Source organism: Hyperolius riggenbachi, chromosome 6 (assembly GCF_040937935.1).
Source record: "Hyperolius riggenbachi isolate aHypRig1 chromosome 6, aHypRig1.pri, whole genome shotgun sequence".
NCBI classification, from domain to species: domain Eukaryota; kingdom Metazoa; phylum Chordata; class Amphibia; order Anura; family Hyperoliidae; genus Hyperolius; species Hyperolius riggenbachi.
In genome coordinates, this window is record NC_090651.1 from 1,349 (window position 1) to 20,665 (window position 19,317).

General features: G+C 46.1%; 1 protein-coding gene across 1 annotated transcript in view; it reads right to left on the reverse strand.

Moving 5' to 3' along the window:
• Positions 1–1,355: 1,355 nt before the first annotated feature.
• Positions 1,356–19,317, reverse strand: part of LOC137521342 (mannan-binding lectin serine protease 1-like) — a gene marked incomplete at its 3' end in the record, with an annotated part of 98,482 nt that continues 80,520 nt past the window's right edge. Inside the window, exon 5 of the mRNA XM_068240466.1 lies at positions 1,356–1,549. Within this exon, the coding sequence (XP_068096567.1) occupies positions 1,356–1,549 (194 nt within the window). The remainder of the gene's footprint in view (positions 1,550–19,317) is intronic.

Here is a 19,317-nt window from a genome sequence, read left to right on the forward strand (position 1 = left end):
GCCGAGACCGAGATCAGAAGATCCAAAAATGGGACCTCCACATAACTCATGTGCATAGTAAATTTGAGATTCCAAATATTCTTATTGATAGCTGTCATAAATTGTAATAATAATTCCTTGCCACCCGTCCAGAAAAGCAGGATGTCATCAATGTACCTGTGCCAGGCTAAAGCGTGGCACAGGTACATTGCCAGGTCCTCATCGGAAAACAGCTCCCTCTCCCACGCCCCCAGGTACAGGTTGGCATACGACGGAGCACACGTGGTGCCCATCGCTGCCCCCTCCTTCCCTATACAGTTCCCTGGTGTCTATGGCCACCCTTCCTCCCCTATACATTTCCTTGGCATCTATGGCCACCCTTGCTCCCCTATACAGTTCCCTGGTATCTATGACCACCCTTCCTCCCCTACATAGTTCCCTGGCATCTATGGCCACCATTTCTCACTTATACATTTCCCTGGTATCTATGGCCACCCTTCCTCCCCATACAGTTTCCCTGGTGTCTAAAGCCACCCTTCCTCCCCATACAGTTCCCTGATATCTATGACCACCCCTCCTCCCCTATACAGTTCAATGGCATCTATGGCCACCCTTCCTCCCCTATACAGTTCCCTGGTATCCATGACAACCCCTCCTCCCCTATACAGTTTCCTGGTGTCTATGGCCACCCTTCCTCCCCTATGTAGTTCCCTGGTATCTATGGCCACCCTTCCTCCCCTATAAAGTTCCCTGGTGTCTATGGCCACCCTTCCTCCCCTATACAGTTCCCTGGTATCTATGACAACCCCTCCCCCCTATACAGTTCCCTGGTATCTATGGCCACCCTTCCTCCCCTATACAGTTCCCTGGCATATATGGCCACCCTTCCTCCCCTATACAGTTCCCTGGTATCCCATGACAACCCCTCCTCCCCTATACAGTTCCCTGGTGTCTATGGCCACCCTTCCTCCCCTATACAGCTCCCTGGTATCTATGACAACCCCTCCTTCCCTATACAGTTCCCTGGTGTCTATTGCCACCCTTCCTCCCCTAAACAGTTCCATGGCATCTATGCCCACCCTTTCTCCCCTATACAGTTCCATGGTATCTATGCCCACCCTTTCTCCCCTATACAGTTCCCTGGCGTCTATGGCCACCCTTTCTCCCCTATACAGTTCCCTGGCATTGGGAGGACTGATTTCTGAGTTCTGCAAGAAATTGCTAAGATAGGAGAGTCATCCAGAAATGTGCACCTTTCCATTCTTGCACACAGTGCTTGAATGATTGCATTTGTTCAGCAATGACACCTTGTAGTGCTGCATGTGTAGACAGGCCTTTCACTACAGGCAGTGGTAATACTATAAATCCTTGCTCACCTGTAGCCGGTCATATGGACATGAAACCTCCGGATGAGACTCCACATCAAAGTGCAGGAACCTCAGAAGAATGGAGAAGCCCTCCTCCACCTGGATTTTGTATTTGCAGTTGGTGAGCTTTGGATAGAACCCGGGGAAATCTGGGCTTGTAATCTCACCTGAGCTTTTGGTGTACATCATGGGGTCACATTTAACTGGAGTAAAGAAATACCATGTTTAGCATTGATAACTGAAGACTTGCAGACTGGCTCTTGTTTATAGAGAAAAAGCATAGCCACAGCAAAGGTAATGTGTTAGCTGTAGTTTGGGCCACGAGCATTCCTAGGCTAGCATATTATTGACAATAATAATAATATCACTCCACCATCATATTGATTGATACAGCATGTGATCCTATTTGGCCACCTTCGTGTAACTTTATCAATCTACTATTAGCATTACTTGATTAGGTACATGTTAACAACAGATCAACCACAAGGCGATTCTGGGCAGTTGCCTAGGGCATGGAGAGTAGGGATTTCCCATCATAAAATTGGAAAATGGCATCGGAAAATTGGATTTCCACAACTCTGTAATTTTAGGCCAATCACAGCCCTTTGCGAGTATTCAACCAATCAGAGATTGCAAAATTTTAAAAACATCAATTGGATTGTTGCAGTAATTATAGGTCATTCAAAAGACACAGATACTACCGAGTTTTTGTGAGTCTTCTGATTGGCATTAACCATTTCAGCCCGTGGGTATTTTTCACCTTATGCATCAGAGCAATTTTTACCTCCCATTCATTCGCCAATAACCTTATCACTAATTATCACAATTCATTGATCTATTGTAAGGAAACACGGAAAGGCCGCCGTCTCTCAAGGTGAGGCGGCTGTTTCCGCATCCAGCATGGCGTCACAACGCGGAAAAAACGCCGCGTAGGCAGTGCGGCGGAATCCGCATTGGTAACGGCGGAATCCGCATGGGTAACGGCGGAATCCGCATCAGAGGCGGCCCCCGCACTAGATACATTGCATGACAGTGCTGGTGTGGCTGGGACTGATAGTCCACCAAGATTCAGACTTACACGCGCGCGAGCACAGAGGCAGAGTTTAAATAACAGCTAGAAGGAAGTCAGCTGACCAGCTGGGTCAGCTGACAATTTCCACTGCTCTCATTGGACCAGCAATTAGGGAGGTCCTGGAAAGGTCCTAGAGTATATATACTGCTGGTTGTTCACTTGCCCTTTGTCTGGCGTGCGATCACATATGTGGAAGCACCCAGATCCGTAGTCAGATCCGCAAGTGTGCCGGGACCAGCTGGAGCTGTAATCCTACACTTAGCTATATTCTGTTGATAGCTAAAGTACTAGTTTGATTGTGATTATCTGTTATGACTTTTGCCTGCCTTGACTACCCTTCTGAACTCTGATCTTGTACCTCGATAATTCTGATACTCTGTTGCCGATCTCCAGCTCGTTTCTAGACTCCGCCTCAGCCTCCTGATTCTGTACCTCGATATATCTGATACCCCGTTGCCGAACCCTGCCTGTACCTAGACTCCGCCTTTTACGACCTGGCTTGTCCGACCTCGAGAACCGACCTTACCGTTAGAGGCGGTTCCTCGCTCTGTTAGCGACCCTTCCTCCTGAGGGTCACTTTCAGACATCCTTCCTACTGTCAGTCTGACTCCTCCCGTCTTGGAGAGCTCAGGTCTGCGGAAGGAATCAGTGCAGTACTCCTTGCTGCACTGAGGCCTAGTCCTCAAAGTGTTACTGTTACACCAAACACTACACTCTACTCAGGTGAACAGAGGTTAGCTAGTATATCGGATTATCAGTGATACTGCAGATTACGTATAATCTGGTATACATCTGTATTCCCAGTGATTCTGCAGATCACTGGTAATCAGATCCTCTCTGTGCTTCACTGATCGTTACATCTATATCTTGTTTTTTCCACCACCAATTATGCTTTCTTTGGGTGGTACATTTTGCTAATAATTATTTATTTTTAAATGCATTTTCACAGGAATATTAAGAAAAAAATTCATTATTTCTCAGTTTTTGGCCATTATAGCTTTAAAATAATACATGCTGCCATAATTAAAACCTAAAGTATGTATTTTATTTGCCCATTTGTCCCGGTTATTACACCATTTAAATTATGTCCCTATCACAATGTGTGGCGCCAATATTTTATTTGGAAATAAAGGTGCATTTTATCAGTTTTGCATCCATCACTATTTACAAGCCTATAATTAAAAAAATGTTTGTAATATACCATTTTCACATGCATACCATCTTCACATGCATATTCAAAAGTTTAGGTAACTATTTATGTTTTGGGGTTTTTTGTTTTGTTTTTTTAACTGTAATGTTTTTTTTTTCATTAAGAATTTTTGGGGGTAATTTTTGGTGTGGGAGGTAAAGAGTTAATTTTAAATGTAATAATCTATATATATAATAGAGTAAGTGCCTCAACCATCAAGCAAGAAGAAGAAGTAGCGCCCTGCCCCCAGGGCGTGCCTCAACCTTCAAGCCAGAAGAAGAAGTACTTTCGATGAGAAAATGTATGCATGCTCAAACACCAAGTTTAACCCTAGCAAGTCTGGCTTTGCAAATCTGGCCTAATTGGCTATTCATGAGGCAATGCTCTTGCAAATATGCATTTGCTTTCACATGCCAAACTATGCAGGGTCAAAAAAACAATACCGCAAAGTGGTCGCCCTGCGGGTATTAGTTCATGCTACATCAGCACTATCCATGAGTGCCACAGGGAGGCTTCCAAATGCCCTGATACAACTGGGGGGACCGTGGGGTCCCAGGCTCTCTCACTGCCTGGGAACCACAGCGGAAACCCGGAGGGGGAGGCTGGGTGGTGCAGCCGACCCCCCAAGCGTGGCCAGAGAGCCGTCTGTACCCTCCTCCCAATATTAAAAACAGGCACTTACCTTAATGTCCATTGTTTTTTGCTACATGCGCATACATTTTCTCATGGAAAGTATTTTTTTTTTTTTTATTCAACAGTTTTTATTGAATTTTTTTTTCCCAGATTACAAGTACAAGTAGCATAGAATATTGCAAACAGAGATGTATCGTATAAGACAATGATCTAGAATTCCATCAAAACAGTCAAGAGGGTTACACACGAGTGTAGAGTAGCCTCTGGCTTTGCCACTCAACGTAGCAGAATGAGGTAAGCCTCTTATAGATACAGTCCCTTAGCCAGATGCACCAAGGGGCTGGTGCCACTAGTACTTGAACAGCTTAATTTATAACCTAAAGTAAAGTAGCTTAATGCAATAAAATAAAATAGAATAAAAGATAAAATAAGAGAAAAGGAGCATTAATTAAATGAAGCAAAGTAGATTAAAGAAAAGAACACGGAATTAAACTGGGCTGAGGTAGATTAAAGCTACCCAGCCTACAGAACATAAACGCACTCTGCTCCTCTGCCTTTCTAATTTCTGCTTGTTCGTCCAACTTATATCTATATACCCGTAAGAACTGTAAGCGCTAGAAAAACTAGAGAACCGACCAAAAGGGACTAAAGTTGTGTAGGCTATGGGCCTGTGCATCCTATTTGCTGACGTGCTGTTTGGGGAGGGAAGTATAACGCGTAGTGATCTAAGAGATATCCATGACATAGACAGAACCATTGGGGCCTCCAAGGCCTCTGATACTTGATTCTAGGGACAGGTTATATTGTGATAGCTGCAGTAGCTGGGCAAATGAGGGAGGGTCAGGAGACTTCCAATTTGAGACGATAAGGTGTCTAGCTGCTGCCAGGACATGAAAGACCGCCATTCTATGTTTGATTTCCAAGTCTTCTAAGCCTATATTTAAAATTGCGAGAGTAGGGGATAGGGTGAAGGGGTGATTAGTGAAGGCCTCTATTTTTTCCTGGATTTTATACCAGTAATGTTTCAATTTGGGACATTCCCATAATAAGTGAGTCAGTGTTCCCATCTGACCACATTGTCTCCAGCAAAGTGGCGATTGTGAAGGAGAGAAGGCGGCCAGTTTTCTGGGGGTCAGATAGCATTTGAGGAAAATGTTTTGCAGTGTCTCCCAATGCGTAAGGCAGAGTGAGAGTTTGGAGGCAAGCTGCGCAGATCTGATTAACTGGTTAATGTCAATGTTGGATTGGAGATCATAGGCCCAACTTTTAGCGTATTTTGATAATGCGAGGTGGGAGTTCCTCATGAAGGAATCGTACCAAATTGAGATTCCCTTTTTTAAGTACATTGGGCTGTTTAGAGAGGCGTATACCTGTTTAGGCAGGGAGGGAAGATTTATCTTGTGTGTAGTAACCCAGTGTTTAAGCCTTAAGTAAGTGAAGAGTTGGGAGGAGTCTAGACTGAATATCTGCTTGATCTTGTTGAAATCCCATAGTCTATTACTTTCATAAATGTCGTTTAAGTGCGGGATTCCTGCTTGGGACCACTTAGAGAGGGCTATATTCCCCATTAAATTAGCAACTGATTTCAGGTCGACTCTAATGTGGGAGTTGTGGGTGTCCGCTGAAGATGTGAACTTTTTATAAAACTGCCATGAATTTAAGGTTGCCTTGCATGTGATTAAGGTAGGAGGGGAGGGAACACTACCCATAAGAATGCCCAGTATTGAATCTTTGAGAGGTAGCGAGTGGCAAGCGCTTTCTATATCCACCCATTTTTTACTCAGGTTATTATTTCACTAGTACCTGGACATGTCCAAAATGCATGCGTGATAGTATATTTCCAAATTAGGATGGCCAAGACCTCCCTTGTTTTTTGGGATGTGCATATTTTGCATTTTTAGTCTGGGCTTCCTACCAGCCCAAATGAATTTCGAGATTATTTTGTTTAAGTTAATGAAGAAAGATTTCCTTATAGGTATGTTAATAGATCTAAATATGTAAAGGATTTTTGGTAAAATCAGCATCTTGAATGAATTCAGCCTCCCAGCCCAGGAGAGTTCGACTTTAGCTAGTCCCTCCAGGTCAGTCATTACAGAAGATATTAAGGGAGCATAATTAGCGTCAAAAAGACCCGCTACTGAGGTGGTCAACTGTATTCCAAGGTACGGGATAGATTAGAGGGCCCAAGGAAAGGGAATTTTGGTAGAGATTAATTTTTTCAATTCTTGGGATAAATTTAGATTCAGCATTAGTGACTTAGAGTGGTTGACCTTGTAATAGGATATTTGTGAAAAGTTATGCAGAGCTTTAACCGTGCTCTGGACTGGAGAGAGGACAATGGTTCTGTCAGTGTCAGTATCACGTCATCCGCGAATAAGCCAATTTTGTGAGAATTCCCGCCAATATTAATCCCCTTGATGCCCTGGTTACTCCTTATCGACTCGGAAAGGGTTTCCATCAGCAGCGTAAAAATTAACGGAGAGAGAGAGCACCCCTGCCGAGTGCCATTGGAAATTTGGAATATGTCAGAGTAAAACCCAGAGGCATTGATTCTAGCTGATGGGTTGGAATAGAGCGCCAAAATACCCCTCAGAGAATCCCCGGAAAACCCAAATTTTTTTAACGTGTGTTCTAGAAATAACCAATGGACCCAGTCGAACGCCTTCTCTGCGTCCAAAGTAAGGAACACAGAAGGCGTCCGACCGGTCTCCAGATAGTGCAGAAGTGATATCATCCTCCTTGTGCCATCAGATGATTGTCTATTTTTGGTGAACCCAACTTGGTCATTCTTGACCAGTAGTGGGAGCAAATCTAGTAATCTATGGGCGAGAATTTTCACGTACAGCTTGGTGTCCGTATTTAAGAGCGAGTTGGGACGGAAACTGGCAGGATTGCTCAAGTCTTTGCCAGCTTTTGGTAAGACCACTACCGTAGCTAATAAATATTCCTGAGGGATTTGGCCTGAAGATCTAAATGTATTGAATACCTTTGCTAAGCGTGGGGCTAAAATAGTGGCATATGTCTGATAATATTCATTTGAGTACCCATCTGGGCCTGGAGCCTTGTTATGTTTCAGTGACTTTATTAAGGAAATGACTTCCAGGGCGGTAATGGGAGCGTTTAATGAGTCAAGGTGATCCTGAGAGAGTGAGGGTAGGTTGAGGGTAGATAAAAACTCCTCAATTTGCTGCGGAGATGGTTGGGGGGTCTTGGTATCATATTGCAAATTATAGAGATCTCGATAAAAGGATGCAAAAATATCAGCTATCAATTTAGGGTTAGTGACCCTCTGATTAGTTAGTGGGTCGATTAAGAACGGAATACGAGATTTAGCCTGTTTAATTTTGCATTTTTGAGCCAAAAGAGCTCCTGATTTATTACTTTGAGAGTAATATTTAGATTTAGTTCTAAGCATGTTGAATTCAAATTTGTGCAACAGCAATAAACGGAGCTCCTGGCGAGCTTGGAAGAGGTCTTTCAAAAGGTCGTGGCCCGCTGAGTTTTTATGTAAAGCTTCCAGGCGAGAGATTTTTGAGAGGATAGCTGATATTTGAGCATTACTTTGATTCTTTTGAGTAGAACCCATTTTGATTAAGATTCCCCTAATGTATGGCTTGTGAGCACTCCATACGAGCGGCTCGCCCGTTTCACCTCCCTCATTCCATGAGAAAAAGTTTCTTAGATTATCAGCGATGTATGCATTGTTTTTAGCTTCTTTTAAAATGGAGGTATTCAATCTCCGCTGACTGTGTTTAAAGTCACAGTTCAATTGGGTTATTGTAATGGTGATGGGAGCGTGGTCTGACCACGTGACTAGACCTATCGTAGAATCAGAGATTTTTTGTAAGGTGTTGCCATTCATGGAAAGTATTTTGTGCAGTTTGTATCCTTTGGAGGCAGGTGGTGGATGGCTTGCTCCGGTGGTGTGAGCCCTGGAGTGAGTTGTCTGCGTCAGTCCTCCCCCCCTCTCTGGAGTGTTGTATGTGAGCCAGCCCTGAGCTCTAAAGCTCGGGGTGACCCACTGCTTCACTCATTTCTCATGTGGAGCCCCCAAGTTAATGCGCATGTAACAGAATGCAATGGATGTTAAGGTAAGTGCCTGTTTTTAATATTGGGAGGTGGGTGCTAGTGTTGGGCGAACATCTAGATGTTCGGGTTCGGGCCGAACAGGCCGAACATGGCCGCGATGTTCGGGTGTTCGACCCGAACTCCGAACATAATGGAAGTCAATGGGGACCCGAACTTTTGTGCTTTGTAAAGCCTCCTTACATGCTACATACCCCAAATTTACAGGGTATGTGCACCTTGGGAGTGGGTACAAGAGGGAAAAAAATTTAGCAAAAAGAGCTTATAGTTTTTGAGAAAATTGATTGTAAAGTTTCAAAGGAAAAATTGTCTTTTAAATGCTGAAAATGTCATGTTTCTTTGCACAGGTAACATGGTTTTTACCGCCAGGCAGTCATAAATGTAATAAAGAGAAGAGGTTCCATAAACAGGGACCGGTAACGCTAACCCAGCAGCAGCAGCAGCACACGTGATGGAACAGGAGGAGGCGCAGGAGGAGAAGGCCACGCTTTTTGAGACACAACAACCCAGGCCTTGCATGAGGACAAGAAGCGTGCGGATAGCATGCTTTTTACCGCCATGCAGTCATAAATGTAATAAAGATAAGAGGTTCAATAAACAGGGACCGGTAACGCTAACCCAGCAGCAGCAGCAGCACAGAGCACACGTGATGGAACAGGAGGAGGCGCAGGAGGAGAAGGCCACGCTTTTTGAGACGCAACCCAGGCCTTGCATGAGGACAAAAAGCGTGCGGATATAGCAATGCTTTTTGCCGCCATGCAGTCATAAATGTAATACAGATGAGAGGTTCAATAAACAGGGACCGGTAACGCTAACCCAGCAGCAGCAGCAGCACAGAGCACACGTGATGGAACAGGAGGAGGCGCAGGAGGAGAAGGCCACGCTTTTTGAGACGCAACCCAGGCCTTGCATGAGGACAAAAAGCGTGCGGATATAGCAATGCTTTTTGCCGCCATGCAGTCATAAATGTAATACAGATGAGAGGTTCCATAAACAGGGACCGGAAACGCTAACCCAGCAGCAGCAGCACACGTGATGGAACAGGAGCAGGCGCAGGAGGAGAAGGCCATGCTTTTTGAGACACAACAACCCAGGCCTTGCATGAGGACAAAAAGCGTGCGGATATAGCAGCAATGCTTTTTGCCGCCATGCAGTCATAAATGTAATACAGATGAGAGGTTCAATAAACAGGGACCGGAAACGCTAAACCATCCCAGATGTTCATTGGTCATGTTACTTGGTTGGGGTCCTGGAGTGTTGCGTAGTCATTTCCAATCCAGGATTGATTCATTTTAATTTGAGTCAGACGGTCTGCATTTTCTGTGGAGAGGCGGATACGTGAACCTTGCAGGCAACGGCATTCTTCAAGCTTCGGGTTATTTTGCTGACCACGTGCTCATGCAACTCAGGCACTGCAGAGCGCGCAAAGTGGTAGCGGCTGGGAACCACGTAACGTGGGATGGCCACTGACATCATGCCCTTGAAGCTGTTTGTCTCCACCACTCGATATGGCAGCATTTCGCAGGCCAGAAGCTTGGCTATGCTGGCTCTTACTGCCACGGCCCGGGGGTCATTTGCTGGCAATTTCCTCTTGCGCTCAAACATCTCCGAGACAGACAACTGAACCGTAGGGCTGCACAACGAAGGGCTGTTGGTTGTTGTGTTTGATGAACACTGGGAGACCTCAAGAGCACTACTCCGGAAAGTGACAGTGTCAGCGTCATCTGATTTTTTGGAATGTTTTGAACCACGCAATGGCTGGGCTACTGCTGCTGCTGAGGCGGGTCTGGTGGTGAGTCTGGTGAACCCAAGGGAGGCAGTGTTGCTGGTGGTACCCTGTCCTGCCGCGTTTGCCCACAGAGTGGGATGTTTGGATAGCATGTGGCGGCTCATGCTGGTGGTGGAGAGGTTGTTAATACTTTTCCCCCTGCTCAGGCGGGTCTTGCACACCTTGCAAATCGCCATGGTAACATCCTCAGTGCAGTCTTCAAAGAAAGCCCAGAATTTGGAGCACCTGCCTTGCTGGCGATTTCTGTTTGCGCCTCTTTTGCCTCTCACTTGAACTTCCACGCTTGTGGTGCCTGAAATTGCGCGCCGCCTACCTTGTGGCACAAGGCGAACTCGTGCAGCAGTGGGTTCTTCAACAGACTCATCTGTGCTGCTGCTACGACGGCGATGTTCTCGTTCACAAACAAAATCTGGGTCTATGTCCACATTGTCCATACCCTCCTCTTCCATCTCCTCAAACTCGTCATATGTCATTGTGGGGGGCCGCCGCCGTGGAGTACAGCTCCCCAGCACAACCGTCAGGGGAAACACCTCTTCCCTTGCCCCTCCCTCTTTCACCGGATTTCTTCCTCATTTCACTTATCCTTACAGTACACGCTGACTGGCAGCAGTACAGTGGCAGTACAGAAATGCTATACAGTGGTGGGTGAGCGGTGTACCACTATTGCCAGCAGCGACACAGAGCACAATGCTATACAGTGGCGGGTGAGCGGTGTACTACTGTTCCCAGCAGACAAAGAGTGGCAGTAAACACAATGCTATATAGTGTGGCTGAGCCGTGTACACAGAGTGGCAGTAAACACAATGCTATATAGTCTGCTATATAGTCACCCCGAACGGGGTGATGTTCTGCAGCACCCGAACAGTGGCGAACACTGTTCGCCCAACACTACTGGGAACGCAGATTTTAGTACCTAAACACACGATACAACATGTTTTCCGGGGTCGGACTCTGAGGCACATACAGATGGTCCCGATCATCATCCTCATCATACAACTCTTCTCCTGAGTCTGACCCACCCACCACCTCTGCCACCCCAACATCCCCAGACACAGTCACAGACCCCTCATCGTCCTCAACATTAACTTGGGATGCTGGCCTGAGCCCGACCTCCTCCTCCACATCAGGCCCCATCATCCCCTCAATGGCAGCCCTCATTAATCGCTCTGGCGCCGGACCGATGGACACAACGTTCTCCTCCGGGGAGGGCTGCTGCTGACCACTGGCTGCTGGGGTGGATGTTATAGCTTGCGTGGGGCGTTGGCTGTTGCTGTTGTTGGGAGTGCTGCTCACAGCGGAGGTCTCTGAGGAACTCATGGTGAGCTCATATAGTGGTTGACGGTGAGTGGAGTATTACTGATCCCAGCAATATACACACTGACTGGCAGAGTACGCAATGCTATATAGTCTGGCTGAGCCGTGTACACAGAGTGGCAGTGAACAATGCTATATAGTCTGGCTGAGCGGTGTACACAGAGTGGCAGTACACACAATGCTATATAGTCTGGCTGAGCCATGTACACAGAGTGGCAGTAAACAATGGTATATAGTCTGGCTGAGCGGTGTACACAGAGTGTCAGTAAACAATGGTATATAGTCTGGCTGAGCGGTGTACACAGAGTGTCAGTAAACAATGGTATATAGTCTGGCTGAGCGGTGTACACAGAGTGTCAGTAAACAATGGTATATAGTCTGGCTGAGCGGTGTACACCGAGTGTCAGTAAACAATGGTATATAGTCTGGCTGAGCGGTGTACACAGAGTGTCAGTAAACAATGGTATATAGTCTGGCTGAGCGGTGTACACAGAGTGTCAGTAAACAATGGTATATAGTCTGGCTGAGCGGTGTACACAGAGTGTCAGTAAACAATGGTATATAGTCTGGCTGAGCGGTGTACACAGAGTGTCAGTAAACAATGGTATATAGTCTGGCTGAGCGGTGTACACAGAGTGTCAGTAAACAATGGTATATAGTCTGGCTGAGCGGTGTACACCGAGTGTCAGTAAACAATGGTATATAGTCTGGCTGAGCGGTGTACACAGAGTGTCAGTAAACAATGGTATATAGTCTGGCTGAGCGGTGTACACAGAGTGTCAGTAAACAATGGTATATAGTCTGGCTGAGCGGTGTACACAGAGTGTCAGTAAACAATGGTATATAGTCTGGCTGAGCGGTGTACACAGAGTGTCAGTAAACAATGGTATATAGTCTGGCTGAGCGGTGTACACAGAGTGTCAGTAAACAATGGTATATAGTCTGGCTGAGCGGTGTACACAGAGTGGCAGTACACACAATGCTATATAGTCTGGCTGAGCGGTGTACACAGAGTGGCAGTACACACAATGCTATAGAGTCTGGCTGAGCGGTGTACACAGAGTGGCAGTACACACAATGCTATGTAGTCTGGCTGAGCGGTGTACACAGAGTGGCAGTAAACACAATGCTATATATAGCGTGGCTGAGCGAGGTGCACAGTGGCAGTACACACAATGCTATATAGTCAGGCTGAGCCGTGTACACAGAGTGGCAGTACACACAATGCTATATAGTGTGGCTGAGCGAGCGGTGTACTACTATTCCCAGCAGACACAGAACAGTAAACACAATGCTATATAGTGTGGGTGAGCGAGCGGTGTACCACTATTCCCAGCAGACACAGAACAGTAAACAGAATGCTATATAGTGTGGCTGAACGAGCGGTGTACCACTATTCCCAGCAGACACAGAACAGTAAACAGAATGCTATATAGTGTGGCTGAGCGAGCGGTGTACCACTATTCCCAGCAGACACAGAACAGTGAACAGAATGCTATATAGTGTGGCTGAGCGAGCGGTGTACTACTATTCCCAGCAGACACAGAACAGTAAACAGAATGCTATATAGTGTGGCTGAGCGAGGTACACAGAGTGGCAGTAAACAGAATGCTATATAGTGTGGCTGAGCGAGCGGTGTACTACTGTTCCCAGCAGCGACACACAATGACTGGGGGGGACCCTGGCTAGCGTGGCTGGAGAGCGAACTACCCTGCCTGCCTACCCAAAGCTAAACCCACAGAGAAATGGCGGAGATATGACGTGGTTCGGGTATTTATTTACCCGAACCACGTGACCGTTCGGCCAATCAGAGCGCGTTCGGGCCCGAACCACGTGACCCGTTCGGCCAATCACAGCGCTAGCCGAACGTTCGGGGAACGTTCGGCCATGCGCTCTTAGTTCGGCCATGTGGCCGAACGGTTTGGCCGAGCACCGTCAGGTGTTCGGCCGAACTCGAACATCACCCGAACAGGGTGATGTTCTGCAGAACCCGAACAGTGGCGAACACTGTTCGCCCATCACTAGTGGGTGCGGACGGCTCTCCCCGGCACTGGCCACGCTTAAGGGGGTCACCTGCACCACCCAGCCTCCCCCTCTGGTGTGCCGCTGTGGTTCCCAGGCAGTGAGAGAGCCTGGGACCCCGCAGTCCCCCCGGTTGTATGGGGGCATTGGGAATCCTCCCTGTGGCGCTCCTGGATAGTGCTAATGTAGCATGAACTAATTCCCGCAGGGCGACCACTTTGCGGTATTGGTTTTGTGACCCTGCATAGTTTGGCATGCGAAAGCAAATGCATATTTGCATGAACATTGCCTCATGAATAGCCAATTAGGCCAGATTTGCAAAGCCAGACTTGCTAGGGTTAAACTTGGTGTTTGAGCACGCATACATTTTCTCATGGAAAGCCTACTTCTACTTCTTGCTTCAAGGTTGAGGCATGCACTGTATTAGATAGATAGAAGATAGATAGACAGATATAGATAGATAGATAGATAGATAGATAGATAGATAGATAGAAGATGGCCGCCGCTTTACATGTCTTTCATGGAAACAACATTTCCTTTAATGTTATACAAATTCCTGCGTCAGGTAACTGTTTGTTTCTATCGGTCGCATACTTCTGGAAAAATGTCATTGAGGAAACTGTTGCTCTCGAACTTCGCAACATGGCTGTGAACTATGTTTACCAACATTGGGATTACATCGGCGATGTGTTGTCCGTTGTTCTTAGCCATGAAAACATAGACATACAAGTATGCGCAACACTATGCCGACTATAGAGATGAGCTGAAATTTTCGAAATTTCGAACTGCTTTTATTACGAATGCGAAATTTAACATTACGACCCAAATTCGTAATTTCGTAATTAATTTTCAAATCGTAATTTACAATTTCGTAATCGAAATTTCACTCCCGTAATGACGAATTTCGTGTCTCCAACCGAAATTTTACTTTTTCAGGTTTGTAAGGGTTTCTATCCCTCTAGATGCCTAAAATGAATAGCACACCCAGCCAGCCACCTCTCTCTCTCTCTCTCTCTCTCTCTCTCTCTCTCTCTCTCTCTCTCTCTCTCTCTCTCTCTCCAGAGATCTGTAGTATTTCAAAACCATACTCACATTCATGACATGTCCAGGGATAACCCAGGCCAACCACATGGAAGACAGCTATGCTCACCACCATACCACCAAACACACACTAAATAGACTGCTAACCTAAATCTTACTTGTAGACAGTCATATGAGACACATGCTGGGTGCAGGGCTTTGTGATTGGACCATGGACCATGCGATAGAGTGAGGTGCAAAAATGAAATCATGCCTAGCAGAGGATGGTTTCACAATGCTAAATGCTAGGCTGGCTGTGGTGCAATTGGTTAGTGCGTCTGGCTGGTAACAGCAAGGTTACAGGTTCGATTCCATCCAGGCATGTCTTTTCCTTTTGCGTTCAACAGTTGTCCAAACAGAGCCAACAGAGCCCCAGATAGCCATGTAGAGTTAGGTCACAGCTAGCCTGGCTGTGGTGCAATTGGTTAGTGTGTCTGGCTGGTAACAGCAAGGTTACAGGTTCGATTCCATCCAGGCATGTCTTTTCCTTTTGAGTTCAACAGTTGTCCAAACACCGAGCACAAAGTTTTGCATGTGTAAAGTTTTACGCACGCAAAATACCCCATGGGGTTCAATGGCGCAGCGCGCGCACGCAAAAGGAAAAGACATGCCTGGATGGAATCAAACCTGTAACCTTGCTGTTACCAGCCAGACACACTAACCAATTGCACCACAGCCAGGCTAGCTGTGACCTAACTCTACATGGCTATCTGGGGCTCTGTTGGCTCTGTTTGGACAACTGTTGAACGCAAAAGGAAAAGACATGCCTGGATGGAATCGAACCTGTAACCTTGCTGTTACCAGCCAGACACACTAACCAATTGCACCACAGCCAGGCTAGCTGTGACCTAACTCTACATGGCTATCTGGGGCTCTGTTGGCTCTGTTTGGACAACTGTTGAACGCAAAAGGAAAAGACATGCCTGGATGGAATTGAACCTGTAACCTTGCTGTTACCAGCCAGACACACTAACCAATTGCACCACAGCCAGCCTAGCATTTAGCACTGTGAAACCATCCTCTGCTAGGCATGATTTCATTTTTGCACCTCACTCTATCGCATGGTCCAATCACAAAGCCCTGCACCCAGCATGTGTCTCATATGACTGTCTACAAGTAAGATTTAGGTTAGCAGTCTATTTAGTGTGTGTTTGGTGGTATGGTGGTGAGCATAGCTGTCTTCCATGTGGTTGGCCTGGGTTTGATCCCTGGACATGTCATGAATGTGAGTATGGTTTTGAAATACTACAGATCTCTGGAGAGAGAGAGAGAGAGAGAGAGAGAGAGAGAGAGAGAGAGAGAGAGAGAGAGAGAGAGAGAGAGAGAGAGGAGGAGGAGGAGGAGGAGGACGACTGACTGACTGGCTGGCTGTGCTATTCATTTTAGGCATCTAGAGGGATACAAACCTTTGCAAACTTTAAAATACTAAATTTCGTAATTACGAAAATTTGCGTAATTTGCGAAAATTACGAAATTTCGATTACTGCTAAAATCGTAATTGTAGAAATTTCGGAAATTCGTAATTAGGTCATTACGCTCATCCCTAGCCGACTACATGAGCACTTCTGGTGTTTATGGTGGGGAGGCAGAAATTGTCGCTATGTCCCAAATACTTCCCGCAACTATCACCATTCACTTCAGAGAACATCCTCATGTCTCTCCTCGAGTTTACAATCCCTGCCATTGTCTCTTCATTTCCCTGCTCTTTAGTGGCCCGTTGGATCATGGCCATTATGAAGTTCTCTTGCCTCTTACAATCACACGTGATGACGTTCTGCTGCCATCTATTGACAACGTTGGTACTGAACAAACACATTCCACACAGAACTTTCAATGCACCATTTGTTCGAAAATCTTCCGACTGCAGAGATATCTCAATGCACATTTAGAAACTCACTCCACTGAACAAACGTATAAATGCACCATTTGTTCCAAAACGTTCCGACAGCAGAGATATCTCAACGTACATTTCAAAACCCACTCCACTGAACAAATGATACAATGTGAACATTGCCACCAATGCTTCAAAACTACTCGCGCTCTCAAGAACCACTTACAAACTCATTCCAGTCACACCTTCTACTGCACATTCTGTAACAAACACTTCACGGCTCACGTGGATCTCCTCAACCATGTCAAAATACATACAACAAATAGATTTGTATGCAACATTTGCGACAAACACTTTAACGCATGCACATCTCTCACCAAGCATGTCAAAACACATTCTGTGACTCAGTCCTTTCAGTGTGAATACTGCAGTCAATGCTTCCAAACATCATTTCTTCTCAGCAAACATACTGTAACGTTCTGCTAGTGAGTGAGGGACACTAGCAGACTGACAGATATCAGAGACTCCCTGAAGGGAAACGCCGTACAGTTATAGACAGTGTCAGTAAAGACAGAACTGACACTGCAATACAGATATGAGAATAGTCAGACAATCGAGTCGGCAACAGATCTGATTGATGAAGTACAAAATCAGCAGGCAAGATCAGAGTGAGTAATTAGGTAGAGGTCGGCAACAGATCAGATTGGCAGAGGTACAGAATCGTTAGGCAAAATCAGAGTAAGTATTCAGGCAGGGGTCAGCAACAGATCAGATTCGCAGAGGTACAGAATCGTTAGGCAAAGAGAAGTCAGATAAACAGGCAAAAGTCAAACACAGTAATATCAATAAAATAAGCTGAGCTAGTATGGAATCCCCGGGGTCCTGCCGGTTCAAGCCACACACGGACTGACTAAGGTCTGAAGCCTTAACTGCGTAGTGTTAGCTAGAGCAGAGGAGACAAGGTGGAACTGACAGAATCAGGCTAAATAGCCCGGGGTGAGAGAATAGGCACGCCCCCATCCTGTCCAGCAATCAGCATTCGGAGGTGGACCCCTGCGTGTCAGCTGACCAACTGTCAGCTGACACGCTTCCTAAGCGCATAAGAGGTGCGACGCTGACAGCGTGTGCGTCCACCCTCCTTCTCTGCCTGCGACTGAAGCCCAGCTGGGGAGCCGCAGACGTCATCTCCAGCAACGCGGCCAGCCGACCCAGAAGTCGCAGACATGCTGCTGGCCGTTACAGCGGAGGTAAGCTCCGCAGACCTGACACATACGAAAGCACATTCCCAAAATATAATCTTTCAATGTGTACATTGCAAAACCTCTTATAAAAGCTCACATCTTCTCGCAAACCACATGCGCAGTCACCACATTCAACTTTCTGCTGCTTTCCAAGAAGATACCGCCAATCCCGTCCAGGAACATAACATTGGCCTACCTACCGCACTATGTAATTCTTGCAATGCTCTTCATTGTCCATCAGAGGTCAACAAATCGGGACATTACACTTAGTGTTGTCATAACGGCAAGGTGTGTTTGCCATCCCTATCGCAACCTCCTGTTTTATTACAAGACCTCTTGACTGGCAAGAACCCACTGTCCTGGAATTATTGTGATCATATCAGGGAATACAACTCTGCTTTTACTTTTGCTTCAATGGGTGCCCACATCGCTCAACCACCTGGCCACGGACAGTATGTTTTCAGAATTCATGGTCAAATTTATCATCAAGTCTCTCCTTTATATACCAATCCTAACATGTCACCACAATACGGTCAGTTATATATCTTCAATTCCGCTGAGGCTACCACTCAACGTTTGCAAAAAGAATGTAACAGCGCTTGCAAGGACATTTTGTTGATGAAACTAGACAAAATGATACGAAAGGTTAATCCCTTTGCTAAGTCTTATATGCAAATGCATGACATTATCAGTCACAGTAACTCTGTTGCTGCTGTACGAATGGTATTCACGGAAAACCAAGTCTGGATATCAGAAGGTATAACTCCCCATCCTGTCAAACTGATGTTGCTACTATCTTTGTAGGGGAAGACGGGGAACCTCCTGCCCAAAGCGACATTTGCATATACCCAATGGGAGACGCTTGCAAGCGTATCTCTGTACTCAATATGAACTGCAATCCCATGGTTCTATTCCCTTACAGAGATCCAGGCTGGCACATACAATTGACACATGTTGAGCACAAGCAAACCGCTAAACGAACACGGGTCACACAACTACAATATTATGCTTACAGGCTTGCCATGTGATATGAATTTTCCACCTTGCATTCCAGTGGTAAACTCTTCCAGCATTACGTCGTTGATGCGTATTTCCAAACAGAAGGCGCGCGTTTACTAGTGTTGGGCGAACACCTGGATGTTCGGGTTCGCAAACGTTCGCCGAACATGGCCGCGATGCTCGGGTGTTCACGCCTAACTCTGAACATAATGGAAGTCAATGGGGACCCGAACTTTCGTGCTTTGTAAAGCTTCCTTACATGCTACATACCCCAAATTTGCAGGGTATGTGCACCTTGGGAGTGGGTACAAGAGGAAACATTTTTTTTTTTTTTTAAAAGAGCTTATAGTTTTTGAGAAAATTGATTGTAAAGTTTCAAAGGGAAAACTGTCTTTTAAATGCGGAAAATGTAATTTTTCTTTGCACAGGTAACATGCTTTTTGTCGCCATGCAGTCATAAATGTAATACAGATAAGAGGTTCCAGGAAAAGGGACCGGTAACGCTAACCCAGCAGCAGCACACGTGATGGAACAGGAGGAGGGCGGCGCAGGAGGAGAAGGCCACGCTTTGAGACACAACAACCCAGGCCTTGCATGAGGACAAGAAGCGTGCGGATAGCAATGCATTTTGCCGCCATGCAGTCATAAATGTAATACAGATAAGAGGTTCCAGGAAAAGGGACCGGTAACGCTAACCCAGCAGCAGCACACGTGA